Source organism: Xyrauchen texanus, chromosome 13 (assembly GCF_025860055.1).
Source record: "Xyrauchen texanus isolate HMW12.3.18 chromosome 13, RBS_HiC_50CHRs, whole genome shotgun sequence".
Classification (NCBI taxonomy): domain Eukaryota; kingdom Metazoa; phylum Chordata; class Actinopteri; order Cypriniformes; family Catostomidae; genus Xyrauchen; species Xyrauchen texanus.
The window spans coordinates 6256046-6278141 of record NC_068288.1 but is presented as its reverse complement, the minus strand read 5'-3'; the positions used below and the strand labels follow the sequence as shown (position 1 = coordinate 6278141).

The 22096-nt window shown below is 38.1% G+C and overlaps 1 protein-coding gene across 1 annotated transcript in view; it reads right to left on the bottom strand.

Moving 5' to 3' along the window:
- The window catches only part of LOC127653827 (protocadherin-9-like), a 516284-nt gene that overhangs the window by 184975 nt on the left and 309213 nt on the right, over positions 1-22096 (bottom strand). The window contains exon 3 of the mRNA XM_052140608.1: positions 1104-1305. Within this exon, the coding sequence (XP_051996568.1) occupies positions 1104-1305 (202 nt within the window). The remainder of the gene's footprint in view (positions 1-1103; positions 1306-22096) is intronic.

Here is a 22096-nt window from a genome sequence, read left to right as displayed (position 1 = left end):
GATCACACTTTCAATATCACATTAATAGCAGGAAAATACAGGGAGTCACATAAATGCATGTGTGTGTGTGTGTGTTTGTGTGTGTCTGTCAAGTCTGTTGAATCTTTCAAAAGATCCATAAAAAGTACACTTAAAATCCCCCAAAATGTGCTCGTTATAGCTATGGTAAAAAGCTGTCCAAAGTCTCAATAACACAATACAAAGAGTTAATATGGTCATAATAAGTCAAACGCAAATGTTTGACTTAAGTATCATAAAAGTTCCCATGCACTATATTCCAAGTCTTCTGGAGCTACACAATAGCTTGGTGGAGCAGTTGGAAATTTAAGTTGTTATTAAACCTTCCCCTCTACCTAAGCTCTGCAATGGATGACACAGGTTAATATGGCACGTTAACACCATTTGACGCCAAATGTTTTAGTTCTCACTTGTCTTGTAAATAAACATTCTTGAACTCAATGGGACCACATTTGATTTGAAACAAGAGTATTTTCATTGAATAACGACTTAAATGTTGGTCTGTTTGTCAAACTAATCTATTGTATGTCTTCAGATGGCTTTGAATATAGCGAATGAGTACATTTCAAGAAGAACGAAAGTCATACGGGTTTGGAACTACATCAATGTGAGTAAATAATGACCCTGAAACTATCCCTTTAACTATCTCGGACCTTTGATGACACAGATTCCTGTACACACCTCACTGAGATGTGAAAAGTAGTTCATAGAGTGCTATCGCTGGAAAGTGAACGTCTTTGCCGCATGAGAACCCAACAGGGAAAGTGCAGAGATACTGATACACTCACTCAGCACAAAAACATGACTGACCATTGGCTTATACATACACATAGTTCTAAAACACATCATTTCTGGTTAGGACAAATTGTAAAGCAATTTTCTCTTTCATATATCTACTGCACTTCCTAAATAATGAGCATAATTAAGTAATTCTCTTTTTATGCCTATATTTACTCACTTATACTTGTATCATGAATGCCATGTGTTTATATTTTGTTTGTGTTTAAAAAGTAGCTAAGAGTAGACATAAAAGTGAGAGCGTGAAACAAGACAGATTTGAAGAAATATGTTTTTTATTCACTCACCAGAGTTGGGGTCCGAGTTGCCGTCAGCTTCGGTCCTCTTGTCCGGCGAGGCCTGCTCATAGAACTCATCCTGTGCCTGTACCAGAGGGAGAGGGTGTGAGATGAGTGGCCCACTGCCCACTGGCTCATGGTCACCCAGCCCACTATCACTGCAGCTCTCCTGTGAGCCATCCGGCAGATGAAACGTGACCCGCCGCTGTGACTACAAAACCAGACAGCAAAGAGATAGAGCATCATGTTAATGCCTGTCTCCTTACATCCGCAAAATAAACAAAACAATTTAAATAAATAAATAAAATGGTATTAAAATAAATTTTGTGTGTTTTTAAGGAAAACATATTTGTTTGATTTTAGAGGGCTTTACTGAACCAATAGGACTATTTAGATTTATTTGCCATAACTATTACTGAGCACAGCAAACACAAGTCACGTTTCACATTACAAAACATAAGTATGGCACGGTGTGCCACGGAGTCATGAGGCATAGTTTTGGATTCAGCGTAATGAACTGATGATATGATGTGTTAATAATCACTCTAAATGACTGTATTATGACATGCCAGTATGTTATGTGAGAAGATGAGCATCAGATATACATTTTTTTGTTTTTCGCTTGTAGCACCCTTTCACCTGAGCATTGTATTTAGATCTGCAAGTTTTATGTTTAAAAGGTGCCACCCCATCCATTCAACCACACACACTATGTCCACAACCCTACCCTTTAAAGACATGCCAGCTAACCCATTGTCAGCAAACCTGAAAATGCTAAATAGATTTACAGGCAAAGATTATTCTCTATAAATTTTCTGATTGTCTGAAAAAGGGTGTGCCACTTAACAGTGCCCGCCCACTTTTTCAGTTATCTTGAAAGTATGAAAACATCTCTGGGCTCGCTCTGCCCACGGCTCTTGTAGGCATTGTCGAAATACCCCTTCTGGGTTGGCACGGACTGGCAAGAACATCTTTTATAACATGCCAGGTGCTTACACTGGGCACAGAGGCTCAGAACAGTGTGAGATGTCCAGACATCATTTGATTTCACAATACAGCATGTGTTTACCATCCCCAATCTCTATGCATCTATTAAGGTGTCCATTGCTTTAAAGCCCACAACAATTCATGCATATTCCAACATGCTTGAGGAAAAAAAAAAGAAAAAAAAAATGCAATTACTGCAAAATGACTCTTGCTGCTTTTAAATAAAATAGCTCTGCATAGCTGATCTGTCACTTACTAATTTTGACCATACTCCAAGAAATTCTAATGACATTTTGCAAAGTCCAACGGCATGCTTTCCGCTAACCTTTCTGAGCGGCAAGTCGTCCTTTTTTACACCATCTCTGTCGACTTTCTTAGACGACTCGGCTGTAATTATTGGCAAAAGCAAAGGTCAGCCAATCTCAGTGCTATGCAAATGACCTCATTATATATTTTGGAGCATTTCAGAAAGCAAGTGACATTCAATTAGAGGTAAAAAAAAAAAAAAGAGGCGAACAGTAGCTGCAGCGCGGATTTGAATATGACAGTCTGAGCAATGAACCATTTAAACTGGACAAACCATAGTGAGGCCGTGTTCAGTAGAACTTCACTAACCTTCTCACCTTTGGACCAGTCACATAAAAAAATTGCTCATACATGACACTACGTTCTCATTTATTAAGTAGAAGATTTATTTTTAATAGTATTTTTTAGTGAGAAAAAAAAAACAAACAAAAAAAACAGCTATCACACCGATTGCAATTATGGTTCATTATGGAACCTGAAAATAAATGTTCATCGGATTCATTTTAAAAGTTGACGTGACAAAGCCTCGCTTATAAGTTTAAATATTACGACAACATTGTTTAATTTGAATACTTGGGCAGTTTGGAGAGAGAACTGAAGTTAGAATGATGTACTTTAGATTTTGCTAAATGGTGGTTTCTGGTACCGGAGTGGTGATGGTGTAGTGGTCTAAAGCACATAGCTGGTCATCTGGTAATCAGAAGGTCACTGGTTCAGAAGGTCACTTAACTCCAGGTTGCTCCGGGGGGATTGTCCCTGTAATAAGGGCTCTGTAAGTCACTTTGGATAAAAGCATCTGCCAAATGCATAAATGTAAATGTAAAATGTAAATGTTTCTAGGGTGTTCTGCCAGGTTGCTATGGTGTTGCTAAGTGGATACTGGGGTGCTCTGTCCAGTTGCAAAGCTGTTGCTTAGTGGTCACTAGGATGTTCTGATATGTGTTGTTGGGTGGTTGCTAGGCTGTTGCTAAGTGGTTACTAGGGCATATGGCCTGGTTGCTAGAATGTTGCTACATGGATGCTATGGTATTGTGCCTTGTTGCTAAGTGGTTGTTAGTGTGTTCTGCCTGCCCTTATAAAAAATATAAACTAACCGCAAATTTGCAGCTCGCTATTTTCACATGCAAATGAGCTTGTGATTTCACTCAAATATTTGCCAGTGTGAAATAAACCCAATTACAAAAAAAAAAAAAAACTAATTTAATTTACATATCTTACACTGCGTGCGTGTGTCTGTATATTTAATGTTTGTACAAACTCCATGCCTCACAATGTCTCACAATGCCTTATTTTATGTGGCAAATATCCAATTTGATATACTGCCCAGTACCAGTTTCACATTACTACAATCTATTTCAGACACAAACAACCGTTTTGAAATAGATATCTGTGATAGGCCTGTAATGATTCAACCACAAGTCTTTTTTAGTATTATATACATATGTGTTTGGGTTCTACTAAAACTGCACAGAATTTTTGTTTCTCATCTATGAAATACAATATCATACAGTAGCTATCAAAGCGATATTGTGTGTAGATTACCTTACACATTGAAATACTACCCCTCTAAACTGAGAGATGTCCCTGTGATCGCACTTCAGTTCTGTTATAAATGCTAAAAAGCAGGTGTAGGCCTTACAACATAAATATATTCAGTGATAATAACTCCTGCCATGCCTCTCAGTGCTACAAATATCTATGAATGCAAGTGTGTATTTATCTACATGTGCATGGAAGAGTCTAAAATTACACTCGCTGGATGCCAAATGTGAATGAAAGATAGCTTACAATTGATGTGATACAAATCAAACATCTGCTTCACTGTAATAAATAAATACATATATGAATAAAATAAAAAATCAGTATAATCAATATTTTTGTCTCATTTCCCAATAATAATAAAAAAAAGAAATTGAAACATCCTCAAACAAGATCTTTGAATCAAAATTGTTCAGATTTTCAGAAAATATACTTAATATTATATATGATAATATACTATACATATATATTTATTCTTACACTATTGACATTTTTTAAATTATAAATGTAGCAAAATGTGGTTAAGTTTACGTATGATTGTAATGTATTATGTTTAAAAGGTGTTTAGGTATATTACTGAAAAACAAGACTAGAAATGACATTGCATCTTCACATTTTAGGTGCAGTTGAACAAAGAGATGAAAAAGTGTAGCTCGTGTATGATCCTGCAAGCAAGGGGACACTAACGCACAGGCTTACAGGCTGAAGCTCAGGGGCCTACAACTCCCATGAGAGCTTTCAGTGGGAAACTAATTTGTTGACATGGTGAGAGAGAGCAAACTTTTAAAGTCATCCTTGTAGTGCTTGTTCAATGCACAGCCTCAACAAATTGATCGGGGCCTCAGCGAGCCCATGGGCCAAGAGGTACCTTAAAGCGCCCCTGGTTGCAAGTGTCACTATGACAGTTGCCATTTGTCACTAATATACAAAAAAAAAAAAAAAAAGTTATAATAATTCAATTTCATAGGTAAAAAACATTACAGTTTCAAGACCTGTAAGAAATATTTAACATTGGCAGGTGTGGCAAATGTTAATTTGATATGTGTGTATGTGTGTGTGTGTGTGTGTGTGTGTGTGTGTGTTTATTTGGGTGTTTGCCCTGCTGTATTAGCATAAGACCAGTTTAAACCTTTCGCCACTGCCAATTTACACGCAATCATGGCTTGTCATGCTTGTCAGCCCATATTAGCGGCATGCTTTTATATCACAAACATACTGGTGATGACACTGATGCTAACCAAACATATTTGCTTTTAGCGAAGTTATTTACCCTCATCAAAGTACACAGAATCAGTGTCAAAGAAGTTTGCTGCTCAAAGACGCAACTCGATTGAGACACGGACACGATTCCCTCGCTCAGGGCTAAGAAGAAAAAGAAAAGAAAGAAATATAATCCTCTAAACCATTTTTTTTTTCTTATTGAGATCTTTGGCTGCAAGTAAATAGGCAATTACACCATGCATAAACAAATCTGTGAACATGCAGATCTTTAATGAATTACATTTCCTACATTTCAGGCTTGTGTCAGTTTTTCTAAGGAGCAATTTCAGGGCTAGCTTATGAGCAATACAAATCCAACAGAGTAGTGCTTAGTGGATTTGCATTAAGTCTGGGTTTAACCTAGCCTCCTGCTCGGTGAAAGTCATCGCTGTCTGAGGACTGTTATCATGGTTTAGCGGCAGATCAGGTCTCTGTGTAGAGATTAACGCAAGAGTTTGCTGGAAGTCACAAGACTTCGGAACATCTCGCTTAATTCATTCAAAGGCACAACAAATCTGGCTAGAGTTAATTCATTTTGCTTTTTTATTTTATTTATTTTAAGTTATTTAAGTCATGCAAATGCCTTCTAGATTTAAATGGCATCTAAATTATTTTTCAAAGTTTAATGTTACTAACCAGGTACAGTTTGGCAAATCCAGTTATTAGTTGTTTTCCTCCAAAGAATGAATTGCATCAAACCGGTACTGTGTAGATATCACTGATCAATTCAGCCAGATAAACAAAACAAAACAAAAAGCACATAAAGGCACCACAAAATTAATCCATAAGACTCCAGTGGGTAAATCAATGCATTCAGAAGTGAAATGATAGGTATGGGTGAGAAACAGATCAATATTTAATTGATATTGATCTATCTCCTATCTCCACCCATCTCCACCTTTTACCATTCCTGACCAGTATGTGGCGATGTGCACCAAGAATGTGAATCGTCAAAAAACAAGAACAATATGGAGGTGATAATGATGATTTATAGTAAAAAAAAACTTAAACTTAAATATCTGTGTTTCACAACAACATCATATTACTTCTGAAAACATGGATTTAACCACTGGATTTCTATGGATTACTTTTATGCTGCCTTTATGTGCTTTTTAAGCTTCAAAGATTTGGTCACCATTCATTTGCATTTTATGGACCTACCGAGCTGAGAAATTGATCTAAAAAGCTTCATTTGTGTTCTGCAGAGAAAGAAATCATACACATCTGGGATAGTATGAAGGTGAGTAAATGAGATCATTTCCATTTTTGGGTAAACTATTCCTTTTAGGTGAGTCATCAAATTAGTTGTGTTAAAATGTTAAGTATAACCACCTTATGAAATTCTATCAGTGCAAAGCTTTCAACCCTTTTAACACAATTCAAAGTAATTCCACACAAGAGACATTTTCTTTTACACAGCACGAGTTGTAGGGTAATTGTCCGATTATTTTTTTCACCTCCTTCTGATCAGAAATAATCAGCTGTGATCATCTGCTTTTTTTTTAAATTTGCAGATATCCAAGAGTGCTGATAATTGCTTTTTATCAGCCAATACCGATGAGACCCAAAGTTTCTTAAAAAAATATTGACTACATTGAAGAGAATGAATCTGCTGTAGTTCAGTAGTTATTTTGTGTAAGTGTACATTTCTCTGCCTGTATGCTCTGCTTGTGTATTTCGATGCCACATGTGTGAGAAGCAATATTCTGCTGTTCCTGTCTGGATCCATGGGACGATTCATTGGCAAGCACACCTCTCATTTTCTCTATCTACTTCTCTCACTCCCATGGGGTGGAGATGCTAACAACTCCCTCGATTTTCACCATTCACTGAGAAAGCATTCTGACAGAAGACCGCGCTCCTCAACACTTGTAAACAACCTTATAGGCTTGTCCTAACCAGGCACAATGAAAAAAGTTTCCAGCTAAAAAACATTGTCTGTCCAAACGGTAAGCGAAAATGTTGCTTGACACAGCACAATAGCAGCCAATCATAAGATATTTGAGGGTTTTTTTGCAGCTTGTTAGAGTGTTATTTTGGAACAATGAGATTTTTCTGTGGGGGCAGGCTACCCTGCAAACAACCAGCAAAATTGTTCTGTTGCTGGGCGTGACCTAGATTAAAGTTGAGGTGTGCCATTTCTGTGCAAATTTCTACTTTTCATGGGGAATCAACTAATGAATCAAAGATTCAGGGAAAGCAACCTATGTACTGTATCAGTGATTCAGGGGAATCAACCTACAAATCAAAGACTCACGGCACCTACCTACAAATCAAAGATTCATGAGAATAAAACATATGAAACAACGATTCCAGGCCAATTAACCAACAAATCAACAATTTGGCGAAATTAACCTACAAATCAATGGTTCAAGGGAATCAGCCTAAAAATCACAGATTCGGGGGAATCAACAAATTAATCAGTGATTCAGGGGAATCAACCTACGAATCAACGATTCAGGCAAATCAACCAATGAATCAGCAATTCAGAAGAATCAACCTAGAAATCAGTGATTAAGGAGAATCAACCTACTAATCACATTGTAGTGGAATCAAACAATAAATCAAGGATGCAGGCGAATTAACCTATGAATCAAAGATTCAGGGAATCAACCTACGAAAGAACTAGTTAGGGAAATCAACCTACGAACGAACAATTCAGGTGTCGTAATAAAACGAGAAATGTGTATTACTGTTAATCCAACAGAAAATCACTCATACACGGTGAATAAATATACTTGCACAATGACTCACACTGGTTGTCAAGTACACACTCGCATATGAGAAAAAAGGCCAATTATTGTGAAAATTGTGGTTCTGGTCAAAGCGTGGTTATTTTCATAGCAGCTTTGGTGCGCTTTTCATTAGCAGGTAGTTGCTTAGATTGCTCAGGCAGATTGAGAGAGAGGCAGAGAGAGAATATCTACCATCTCATTGCATCCTCCAAGCTCACATACTTGAGAAAAGAATCCAATCCAGCAACACTTCACCACCTGCTGAAAGAATCTCAGAGCACAGCCCTTGTGTTTGCAGCTTTCAGAATTGTCGACCTCAACACAACAACATAAGTGTGTGAAAATACAAGCATTCGACACAGCTCCACAGCAACAGTGTGTTCCTCAGCTTCCCTTGTCTCAGAAATATTTTTCAAGTTTTAAGGATAAATCCAACAAAGTATAGTGAGGTTTATGCAAGAATAAATACATAAATATGTTATAAAAAAAGTGTCATTTTTGTTCAAGCACTATTGTTAAGGCCACATCCACACTAATAATGTTTCGGCAGAAAACATTCCATTTCCAAACATCATCATTTTCCAAAGAATGCTAGAGAATGTGGATGAGAGGTGTAATCGTTCCAAAATCAATGTGTTTTTCAACCAAACCATTAGTGTGGACAAAGCCTGACTTAATAGTTATAATTATTTCTTAAAAGTACAAGAAGACTTGTTAATGGAAGGGAGTGTAATCAGAAGTGCAAAAAGAATAGTTAAAATCTCAAATCAGAGCACAAATCGTTTCAGTTTCCACAGAATGTTGTTCCAGTGTGGATGATAGACATGTGACATGAAAAAGGTATATTTTTATAGTAACAATCATTCTATGAGACAAGGTTGCAAAATTCTATAATTGTGGATGTGGAAAACAATTTTTTTGCATACTTGCATCTGATTGGCCGCTCTGAATCTGACAGGATCAATCACAGCACAGCAGCAACCGGAACCGGATTTTCAGTTTATCTTTTAATGAAACATTTAAAAGCTACATATTAAAAGCATGAAGCTACAAAAGGTTTACACTGTTTAAAATGATGCACCTCTAGCCAAAGCCCATGAGGATGCCATGCTCATCAAAGAATGGGCTCAAATACACGAAGGCGAAGGTAAACAGTGCACTTCGTAAGCACTCAAATTTGCGTCAATAAGCCAATGAGATAGTCTTTGCTTGGACACTGAAAAACTTCTCTGACTCACTCTACTGGCTAGTTATGGTCAACATGAACTCGCAGCACCCGAACTGGGCAGAAAAGGAGGAGAAAAAGGCTGAAAAATAATGGTCTGTGAATGAAATGACACAGAAATAACCTTGGTCAAATAGCACAAACGAGGTCTTAACACAACCTTTGAACATCCTGGCGCAAATCCATACGCAAGGGATTGAATGTCAGGGCATGCAAATCACTCAATTTGTAGGAGGCACAAAATCCGTTGTCTATCAACCTTGCAAACATACGCATCGCCTTGACCATCTCGTTCCTCAGTGCAAGTCATTGGTGGAAATCGGGGGCAAAGTCCGAACGGTGCCGGTGAACTAAAAGGCATTCCTTAACATGATGCGCTTGGTTGGACTGCAAAACCAGTGTAGATCGAACAGCTGTCTGAAAAGAGCGACATCCATGCCGCCATCGAAAAATCAAGCAAAGCTAGCAGTGTGTGTCTCTTCTCTTGCCAGAGAAGAGTTAATAAAGTCAATTATTTCTGTGAAAGCGAATAAAAGGCTTTTTGTAATGCCTCTAGTGTTAATTTCACCAGTTTAATGTTTTTTTTTTTTTGGCACCATTCTGAGTAAATTCTAGAGACTGTTGTGCATGAAAATCCCAGGAGATCAGCAGTTACAGAAATACTCAAACCCAGCACGTCTGGCACCAACAATCATGTCATGGTCCAAATCACTGAGATTACATTTTTACCCATTCTGATGGTTGATGTGAACATTAACTGAAGCTCCTGACCCATATCTGCTTGATTGTATGCATCGCACTGCTGCCACACAATTGGTTGATTAGATAATCGCATGGATGATTGTTGGTGCCAGACAGGCTGGTTTGAGTATTTATGTAACTGCTGATCTCCTGGGATTTTTACACATAACAGTCTCTAGAATTTAATCAGAATGGTGCAAAAAGAATACAAATTTTAAAACGCGGTCGGCGGCCGTTCCTCCACTTCCAGGCAGCCGGGTTCCTCTGTCCCCCGGCGGATGGCAGCGGCTCCTCCTTTGGGGTGGATAGTAGCGCAGAGAAATCCACTAGGGTGCATCCCTCCTCCTTCCCGGGTTTCGGCACCAGTGTAGATAGATTAATGGAAGGAGGAGGCGAGAACTGGCTTGACAATATACTGTTCAGTACAATTGTTGTGAGAAGAATAGCATCTCCGAATCGGTTGGCGTCGTTTTGGCGGCATGGGGGGAACCTACACAATATTAGACAGGTGGTTTTAATGTTGTGGTGGATTGGTGTGTGTATATATATATATATATATATATATATATACATACACTGTATATAATTATTTATTTGTGTGTGTAGGAGGCTGACTATCTGTTTCTGGATGCTTCTTTGTGTCTGGTGTGTGTATGTGTTGAATTTTGTGAGATTTCTGTGGAAAAATATTAACTTAAACACTTCTGCAAGAATAACGCTTGGCAACAGTGTTGCAGAAATACTATATAGAGTAAAAACACACACACACACAGTCTAACTTTTCAAAAGTATCATTGTTGCTTAAGCTCTACCAAGCAAGATATATGTATATTGATTTCTTTAGGGGTTTTTTATGGAGTGAAAGAGAGTGCCAAGACATTTGATAGAGTCCGGCTGCCGTCATTGTAAAAGGCTGCCTGCTCTCTATTGGTGATGTTGTGGTACTGCAGCTCTGCCACAGTCCCAAACATGAGAACAGACACTCTTTTCAGTGTCACTTTTTTATCTACATTTTCTCATCCATATATATATATATATATATGGGTGTATATATATATATACACCTCTATATAAATAATAATAATAAAAACAGTTGATGGTGACTCATTTTAAAACTTCAAAAAAAAGAAAGAAAAAAAAACATCTGCTGTTGTAAGTAAATCAGCGATCTTGACATTATTTTTTTTATATTTTCTTTTTTTATAAAAGAAAAAGCATATGGGTTTTGGTACAAAATAAGGCTGTGAAACTGAAGAAACTGTACTGCAGTTACAATAAGGCACTTACAATGAAACTCAATGGGGCCAGTTCATTTTCAGCATTAACTTTGTTGCCATGATGATACAACAGTGATAAACCTTGTAAGCCATTTTATCACACTAAAACCATGTATAAAATATATTGTATAGCACTAAAATCATGTTAACCTTTCATGTATAATCATAATCATTGTAGTGACTTTCTCAAGGAGGACAGGAAAACAGGGGGTCTGGCACAAGGTAAGCCTTTTTAATTGTTTTTTTATAATGTGCACACACACACACGTAAGCACAGAAACGCTGGGTTGCTGTACGTCCCTTTCCCTCTGCTCTGTGGCTGCTGGCTTTTATCCGCTCTCCTCACGCTACTGCAATTAGAGACAGGTGTTAGACATAATTTAGCTCAGGTGTGAGCGCCCTTACCGCTTTTCTCTCCCGGACGGGCGCTTGACCACGCCCCCGCTGCCACAATCATGTATAATGTTTACGTCTTGTGGCTAACTTTGTGTATTTTGGTGTTTATGGCCGCATTCACTTCCATTTTAAATGCCTCACTCTAACTGCAATTTTAGGTAAAATATTGATTGTGGTAATCAACATTATGCTACAAATGCTCTCAATTGAGCTGATCTTGTATCGAACCCAAAAAATTTCTTAAATTAGGGGGCTTTTACACTAGCACTTTTGGTGCGCACCCCGGTTCGAATGACGTCAGAGTTCGGTTCGTTTGGATGATGTGAACGCTGTCTTCCGAACTCGGGTGCGCACCCGCGAACCGTACTCGGGTCTGCTTAAAAAGGTGGTCTGGGGTAGGGTTCATGTGAACTCCAGTACGGTTCGCTGCTGATATGAACGCAATCGAACCAAACCGCGGAAGTGAACCGCTATTGATGACGTATAATGTGGTCCTCAGTCTCACACACGTCACTTTCAAAATGAGCGGAAAGGGTTTACTTTCGTGCATGTGTGTGTGTGTATACACTTACCTTGACGAAAAGCGGGATTGACGCACACGCACTGCAAGCAGAGAGATGATTTCTGCTTGCCTTCGCAAAAATTGTCTTCGGCGGACAGCCCGCTGTCTTTTGAACGATTTCAGTATTTTTGCGGCAGACAGACGCAAGTGTGTTTCTGTATCTTGATGTTGAAAACAAAACCAAAGGTTAAAGAAAAGAAGAACAAATGTGAACCGAGCAAGTCTATTCATTGAATTTTGGCGCTTTTCATTTCGCGGTTATCAAGCAACACGATTACGCACCAGCTGCAGCTTGATGACGCAAGCGTACCGCGGTTCGGATACAAATATATAATGTGAACACAGTCCATCGGGGGCAGGGGGGAGGGGGGAGCAATCGAACTCGGGTTCGGAACAGGCAATCGAACCAAGTGTGAAAGCCCCCTTAAACAAATGGAATGAGATGCACATATACACATGCACTGGACACACATTCATGAATTGGGAGGGTTAAAATGGCAGCTTAAAAGAGGGACTTTTTTTTCAGTGTCCCAGAAACTCACCCTCCAAGCCTAAAAGTCTGTTCAAGCATGAAGAAAAAAAGGGGGTGAATAAAAAATGCACAAGTGATCGCATTGTTAAATTCTACGTGTGTTGATCGGAACACTTTTGGATCTGAAGCTCTAGTATCGATTGATGTAAAGACTCATCCTGGCTGAAAGAGCCTGTTGGAAATGTCTCTGTTTCTTATTTTGCTTGGGGTCAGATGTGTCTGTGTTAAAGAGAGAGAGTATATTTTTTAAACATTTCTGACATCATTCAGCTGCTTGGTGGAAGAATTAAAAAAAAAAAATGTGAATGTGGGTAAGATATGTACAGCATGAGTAAATGTTTAGGTTTGGTTCCCAGAGAACACATGTACCCCCTCCCAAAAATAAAATAAATAAATACAATTAATTTATACTTTAAATCCTGTACTGTACTCTACATCTGGCAAATGTGTCAAAGATTAAAAAAATTATAATTTTAGTTAAAAATTGAATAAGTTGTGATCCCTTTGGGCTAATTGTATGTAACCACATTCTAAAAAGATAAATATATTTTCTTTTCTTTGCCAACAGTGTCTCTTTATCTTTGTTCTCAAACACTCTCTTTCTGTCTGGCAGTGAGCCCAGATGTGCCCGTCCGGTGCTGAGTGTCAGCAAGTTAGCCAGGCAGTCCTCCACACTGCAATGTAAAGCGTTCCTCTGAAACCCTTCTGATCTGCCTCAAAGCATTAGCTACACGCTAACAGCTCCTCATCCAGCCAGAGAGACTGTGTGCTTTACTGACTGAGCCATTGTGTGTGTGTTGTGTGTGTGTGTGTGTGTGTGTGCTCTGTAAGGAGTGACTGAAACATCTTGGCTCTTTCTCTAACCAAGCAGCAAAGAAAAGTAGAGTTTGAAGTTGCTAGAGCATCATTCCAGTGTGTAGACCATGTTGCATCTATGCATAAAAATATTTTTTTGTAGTGTAAAATACACATCTGACATCCTGTTTCATATGCATGTATACAAATTGCCTCAGTTATGTATGTAACTTTGGTTCCCTGAGGGGAACGAAACACTGTGTTTGATAACTATGGGACACAGTCCGAGTGTCACATGGTCTAAAGCCCTTATACAATCATGACAATTTATTGTCTCCTAGCGAACAACATCATGGGCTCCATAAAGGTCCTCACTTTCGAGCCATCGAGTCAGATTTTCTGCAAAAGGCATGGAACTTTTCAGCTGCTAGAGAGTATGGCCAGCTACGCAGTGTCTCGTTCCCCTCAGGGAACCAAGGTTACATAAATAACTGAGACATTCACTTTTTTTTGGAACTTGAGCTGTGTCTTATCACTATGGGAACAAAATACATTCATGCCATGCGAACAGTATCTGCCAACTGTCCAGCAGTCTAAAGTAACAAATTGCAAATACTCACATTACTGTAATTAAGTTTTTTCCCCAGGAATTGTACTTTAAGTACATTTTGTTATACTTTTACTTGAGTACATTTTAAGTGCACTATTTTCCCACTGTCTGTGTTAACTACTTCCCCGTCCTAAATTTAAAATTTTTAACTGTCAAAATTATTGGCTAGGGAGAGACTTGTGACTCCCGTCAATTCAAATCACATGTAAAAAAAAACTTGAATGGCAGCTGTAGATCTGGTGCCAACTGTTATGGATGTGGAGGATGCCTCTAGCACAGTTCAACACCTGAACATCACGGCCACACCTAAAAGGGCTTTTTGTAGTGAAAAAGGCCAATTACTTGATCGTGTCATGTGAGTTTAACTTGCTCAAGCCAGATATCAGCATTAATCCTGCCTCTAATTTGAAGAAACCTATTGAGGTAAATTTCATGTTTCTGCTTCCTATTTTCTGTATCTAAAAGGTAGCCTGTAATTTAACTATTTATCACTGAGATTATTGGGTTGATATGAGAATTAAGGCAATGTTATCAATAGGTCTGGGCGATAAAACAATCTTGATGTTTATCTGAAAAGAGAGAGAGAGAGAAAGAGAGAGAGAGATGTCCGCGATATTGATGATAAACTTTTGAGTAATTTTCTATGCTTAGCCTATGTTCTACATCTAGACCAGGGTTGTTCATTACAGCAATCACGATAGCAAGACAACCACTGGTTGGTTGGTCTAGATAAAATATAAAAGATTGACTTTTTATTTCCTAACGTCTGTTGCTGCGTGCTGTTTGATTGACAGGCGGCTAATGTTTGTGCGCTAGTGCAGGTACTCACCTAAATGGTCAAATACACTTTATAATTCCGCCAATGCTCGTCTTGGTGAGGCATTAATGTAAACGCAGTAGGTTTGGTCTAAAGTGAAGGTATATAGTGGGACAAAAACCCAGTTTACAACAAAATGTTGGACTTGAAGTGTACATGTAACCGAATAGAGCACTGTCTAGTAGGCTATGTCATCTAGGCTCCAGGCCCAGATGGCATCTCACCAGCGTGCCTTCGTTCCTGTGCTAACCAACTGGCCCCCATCTTCACTCAGATCTTCAATAGATCACTGCAGCAGTGTGAAGTCCCATGCTGCTTCAAACGCTCCGTTATTATCCCCATCCCTAAGAAACCTAAAATCACAGGACTTAATGACTACAGACCTGTCGCCCTGACATCTGTGGTCATGAAGTCATTTGAGAGACTGGTGTTGGCCCACCTGAAGGACATCACTGCACCCTTTCTGGACCCACTTCAATTTGCTTATCGAGCAAACAGGTGTGTGGATGATGCAGTCAACATGGGTTTGCATCACGTCCTGCAACATCTGGACAGACCAGGGACATACGTAAGGATCCTTTTTGTGGACTTCAGCTCGGCTTTCAACACAATCATACCAGATATACTCCAGACAAAGTTAAACCAACTCCCTGTTCCCACCTCTACCTGTCAGTGGATTACCAGCTTTCTGACGGACAGGCAACAGCTTGTGAGGCAGGGAAAATTAACTTCCACCACCTGTACCATCAGCACTGGTGCCCCCCAGGGATGTGTGCTCTCCCCACTACTCTTCTCCCTGTACACCAATGACTGCACCACCAAGGACCCCTCTGTCAAGCTCCTGATGTTTGCAGATGACACCACTGTCATCGGCCTTATCCGAGATGATGATGAGTCTGCATATAGAAAGGAGGTTGAACGGCTGGCTTTCTGGTGCAGTCAAAACAACCTGGAGCTGAACATGCTCAAAACAGTGTAGATGATTGTGGACTTTAGGAGGAACACCCCATCATTGTCCCCCCTCACCATTCTAAACAGCACTGTGGCAGCAGTGGAGTCATTCAGGTTCCTGGGCACTACCATCTCACAGGAACTGAAGTGGGAGATACACATCGACTAAGGAAGTTCAACCTGCCACCAGTGCTGCTGAAACAGTTCTACTCAGCAGTCATTGAGTCTGTCCTCTGCACTTCAATAACTGTCTGGTTTGGTGCAGCTACGAAATCAGACATCAGAAGACTACAAAGGACAGTTCGGTCTGCTGAGAGGATTATTGGTTGCCCCCTGCCCCACCTTCAAGAATTATACACTTCCAGAGTGAGGAAAAAGGCTGGTAAAATCACTCTGGACACCACTCACCCTGCCCACTACCTTTTTGAACTGTTGCCTTCTGGCCGGCGCTTCAGAGCTCTGAACACCAGAACCGTCAGACACAGGAACAGTTTTTTCCCTCAGGCAATCCATCTAATGAACAATTAAATTGCCCCATTGAGCAATAATGATGTGCAATACACAGTTTAATTTTTATTTATATTATCCAACATATCCACTTCTGCCATTACTTACATTGCTCTGTACATAATATACTGTTTTTTGTTCTTTATATACAGATTGTATTAGATTTGCACTACGTGTGTGTATGTGGGTGTGTATGAAGGTGAGTGTATGTACGTATATGTATAATTATTTATATTGTGTTCTTTTTTGTTTTTAATTACCTATGTCTTGCTGCTGATTTTGGTATTGTTTGTATTGTTGTAGACTGGAAGCTCCTGTCACCAAGAAAAATTCCTTGTATGTGTAAGCATACTTGGCAATAAAGCTGATTCTGATTCTGATTCTGGTTCTGATATTAATCAAACAACAATAACAAGGAAATGAGAAAACCACTCACTACTTTTGGCTGAATAACTCGAATAGCTTTAAAAGTATTACTATAATTGAATAAAACAGTGATATTTTTAATAATACTTTTAGTTTATATATATATATATATATATATATATATATATATATATATATATATATATATATATATATTATAGCTGTCAATCGATTCATTTTAATCAAATTAATTAAATGGTGTCCCGATTAATTAATCGCAATTAATCGCATATACAAATATTTGCTGAGAAAGCCCATCATATAACAATAACTCAATATATAATGATTATACATATTTATATCAATATATAATTATACATAGTTATCTTTAAATATGTAAAAATGATATATATATACATATTCATATAATTAAAATGCATTACATTCTTGTAGCAGAAGAGTTAATCATTGATAAGGCCATACAAAAAGCAACTTTAGAATACAATGTATTGTTTACTACCATATCATTGATACAGTTCACAGCAATCCATTTCACAAGGGAATTTGTCAATCAGTTGGAGATTTATTATGAGGGCTTGTTTAAGGGCCCGTCAATTTACACCTACGTTAGATGTCTCGGGTTTGTTGCGTCATAAACATAAAATGTTTAGGTCACTGTGTCAAGTTAAATGTAGTTTAATACTCAATCTTTAAACACATCTTGAGATCCCTTAGATCTCATTTGCGCTCCTTCGATTGTTTTGAATGCAAGAACGTAACGCATGTTTGTGTAGTTCTGCCTACTGAAGTGTTTTCTTCACTGTATAAACTGCACGTTGCTCATACAGCTGAAATTTCACTTACTGCCCCTCTGGAGTAAACAGGTGGTACTACAAGCTTGGATTTCTCAGGAATAAATTTTTTTAACGCATTATTTTTTGTAAAATTATTTGCACTGAATTAACGCGTTAAATCGACAACCCATATTAGGGTTGTCAACGTTAATGCGTTAACGCATGCGAATAATACTTTTTTTTATGTGTTATTATTTTTTTAACGCAAATTAATAATTTTATCAAGTTTGACCTCACTTGTTGCACAGATGCACACTGTTTGAAGTAATTATCTTATACCAAGAATGAAGAGACCGTTCACTCCATCTCTTCACAGACGTTATGTCATTCTGTTTCTAAAATAGGCCTAGTTATTGTTGCATTAATTTGAGTTGATGTTACAATATATATATATATATATATATATATATATATATATATATATATATAATACCAATGATAAAATCATTTATAATCATGCTTAGCTTAATAAAAAAATGTTTTATGCCTGATAGAAAAGTATCAACATTTGCAGAGCAATACTTCAGGCAGAACAATCCACCAGTCACAAACTCAGAAAATTGTTCATCATGCATTAGAATGAGAACACACTCATTCCCCATGTGCTACTTAAAGAAATAGTTCACTCAAAAATGAAAATTCTCTCATCATTTACTTACCCTTATGCCATCCCAGATGTGTATGACTTTCTTCTGCAGAGCACAAATTAAGATTTATAGAAGAATATTTCAGCTCTGTAGTTTCATCCAATACAAGTGAATGGATGCAAAAATGTTGATGCTCCAAAAAGCACACAAAGGAAGCATAAATGTAATCCATATGACTACAGTGGTTAAATCTATTTCTTCTGAAGTGATATGATAGGTGTGGGTGAGAAACAGATAAATATTTAAGTACATTTTTGCTAGAAATTCTTCTCCCTCCCCAGTAGATGGCGATATGCATGAAGAATGTGAAACACCAAAAACAAAATAAGAAGTGAAAGTTAAAGTGGAGATTGACTGAGCAGGGAGGATCATTTATAGTAAAACAATTACTAAAAGATTGATCTGTTTCTCACCAACTCCTATCATATCTCTTCTGAAGGCATGGATTTAACCACTGGAGTCACATGAATTAGGCTACATTTATGCAAATTTATGTGATTTTTGGCACCCATTCACTTGCATTGTATTGACCAAAAGAGCTGAGAAAAATCTTAGTTTGTGTTCTGCAGATGAAAGAAAGTCATACACATCTGGGATGGCATAAAGGTGACTAAATAATTAGAGAATTACATTTTTTGTGTGAATTATTCCTTTAAAGCCCGATGTGGCCTCTGTACCAAAAAATGCTCTACCGCCTCTATTGTGCGTGACATGACGCACCAAGTGACCCTGTTTATTTTAATTGTTTGCATTCCTTGCATTGTTTTGAACATGTTTTATATGCAACAATAACTCTCTCAGTCGGCATTAAGGGAAATGTAGACCCTACACATAAAATTATTTTCATGTAATTGTTTCATACAGTATGATATTGAAAAAAACTTTTTCTTCTTTTCATTTCTGTAATCATGTCGCACTTTTATTTATTTAAAAAAAAAATCAGATTCATGTAGTGTTTACAGTATCATAGATAAGTGATGCATTTTAAAAGTTGTCAATCACAAACACCTATAAAATACCTATATGTTTTATTCTTTCTGACAAACAGCCATAAAAGGGAATGTAAATTAAGTACAGTATGTGTGCTACATTTTTAAATAGCAGCATTGAGTTTTTATTATAAGGGGGCATAGCATTCACAACTCAGCACTCAATACTCACTACTCATGAGTACTTTTAATACTCATTTACTCTTACTCGAATAGTTTTTAGGACAGGTACTTTTACTCTACTCAAACAAAACATGTTAAGAAGTAACAATACTTTTACCTGAGTATTATTTTTCAGTAGTCTGTCCACCCCTGCAACTGTCTCAGCCCGTGTGGCAAGCAATGCTGCACAAGCGAGATAAAGCATCTGAATAAAATAATTATGAATTTATTCCTGTTCCAACAGAGAGAACCTGGGAAGCAGGAGTCAAACCCTTGTTCAGATTATAAAATCTAACAAATGTATGTTGAGAGGAATACCCTGCCACCATACAAATGTCCTTCAAGGAAGCACTTCTATCCAAAGCCCATGAGGATGCCATGCTCCTTGTAGAATGTGCTCAAATACATGAAGGCGAAGGTAAACAGTAAGCTTCATAAGCACTCAAAATTGCATCAATAAGCCGTTGAGACAGTCTTTGCTTCGACACCAAAACACTTCTGTTGTGACCACCTAAGCACAAACCACTTCTCTGACTTACGCCACTGGCTTAAGCGTCCGAACTGGGCAAAGCATATGTAACCTTTCATGCTCCACTAACTCAAATGGGGGAGGAGAGAGAGCCTGAAAAATAATGTTCTGTGAGCAAAATTACGTAGAAATAACCTTGGGAAAATAGCCCAAACGAGGTCTAAACACAACCTTCGAACACCCTGGTGCAAAATACATACACAAGGCATGCATTGACAGATAGGGCATGCAAATCACTGACTCAATTCATAGGAGGAGGCACAAAATCCGTTGTCTATCACCCTTTTAAACAAAAGTATGGCCTTGACCAACTCGTTCCCTAGCATGAGCCGTGAGTGTGAAATCGGGGGCAAATCCAAACAGTGCCGGTGAACTAAAAGGCATTCCTTAACATGATGCGCTGGGTTGGACTGCAAAACCATCATGTGTAGATCCAACAGCTGTCTGAAAAGACTGATATACAATCCGCCATCGAAAAATTGAGCCAAGATAGCAGTGTGTGTGTCTCTTCTCTTGCCAGAACACCCATGAACCATGAAACTGGCGGGGGGGGGAAACGAGTTAAAATAATATCTCCTGATAGAATCCCGAATAATGATGGCACTGACTAAGTACCCTGTCCATCGGTTCACTATCGCATGAGACCTACAGAGCTACAGAGATATTTTTCAAAAAATCTTTGTCAGTATTCTGTAGAAGAAAGAGTTATATGAGGTTATGAGGGTGAGTTAATTGTTAGAGAATTTTCATTTTTGGTTGTACTATTCCTTTGAACAAAATACATAATTTGGAATATGATGAAAATGACAATTTGGTAGGATCTTTCACGACTTTCAGGAAAAAACAAAAAACAATAAAAAGAAATGGACCTGTATCTGAATGATTTTAAGCACTGCACTGCAGCAACATGACTGGATGTTTAGAAAATCACATGGATGATTGTTGGTGCCAGATGGGCTGGTTTGATTATTTCTGTAAATGCTGATCTCCTGGGATTTTCACACACTACAGTCTCTAGCATTTACGCCAAATGTGCCAAAATTAAAAAACATCCAGTGAGCGGAAGATCTGCAGATGAAATCGCCTTGATGATGAGAGAGGTCAGAATGGCCAGAGTACTTCGAACTGACAAAGTCTACAGTAGCTCAAATAACAACTCTGTTCAATTGTTATTTTCAATTGTTAAATATTAGGCAGGTGGTTTTAATGTTGTGGCTGATCGTTGTATATATACACAGTACTGTGCAAAAGTTTTAGGCACTTGTGAAAAACTTTCAAAATGAGGATTTCTTAAAAATAAATTATTTCATGCATATATTTAATTAATCAATTAATGTCATACAAAGTCCAGTAAACTAAAAAAGAGCTAAACTAATATTTGTTGTGAACACTTTTGCCTTCAAAACAGCACCAATTCTCCTACTTACACCTGGACACAGTTTTTCTTGGTTGATGGCAGAACGGATGTTCCAAGCTTCTTGGAGAATTCACCACAGTTTTTTTTTATTTATTTAGGCTTTATCAATTACTTCTGTCTCTTCGTGTTATCCAAGACTGAGCATGATTACATTTTATTTAGCCTTAACAGATGTTCAGTGGGGGGCATTGTGAGGGCCATGCCATCTGTTGCAGGACTCCCTTTTCTTCCATTCTATTCAATTCTTTTTGCTAAATGAATGTTTGGGAGTATAAAATGTATATTTCCTATTGACACACTAAAGTAGCAGATATAAATAACCATCTTAAAACAAATGTTTTTGTGATACAAAACTTGTGCCTAAGACTTTTGCTCAGTAATGTATATATATATATTTTCACTCCACTTAGTTTTCCAGACTGACCAGCTGACAAGTGCACAAGCCCCCTATAAAACCATCCAATGCGACCAGACTAGCTAGCAGTGAAGTGGCCCATAATACAATTTGAAAAATGGCATGTGTTGCCCCACACCACTTAATTTAATATTCCATCAAAGGTTTTCCCTGAGATGTGGATTTCACATGGTTGCTAAAGACAGCACTTATTGCCTGCGAGCGCACTACACATGGCGACAACTCCATACAGTGTGATTGGAGAGGTAAAAAATCTAGACCCACTGAAATAACGCTTATTTTCTCAATGAGAACGTGTTTTAGAGATGAGATGTAAATCGATGCAGTGGCACTTGACTCATTTCTCTCAGCATGCAGACAGGCCTGACAATAGTTCCGCTCTC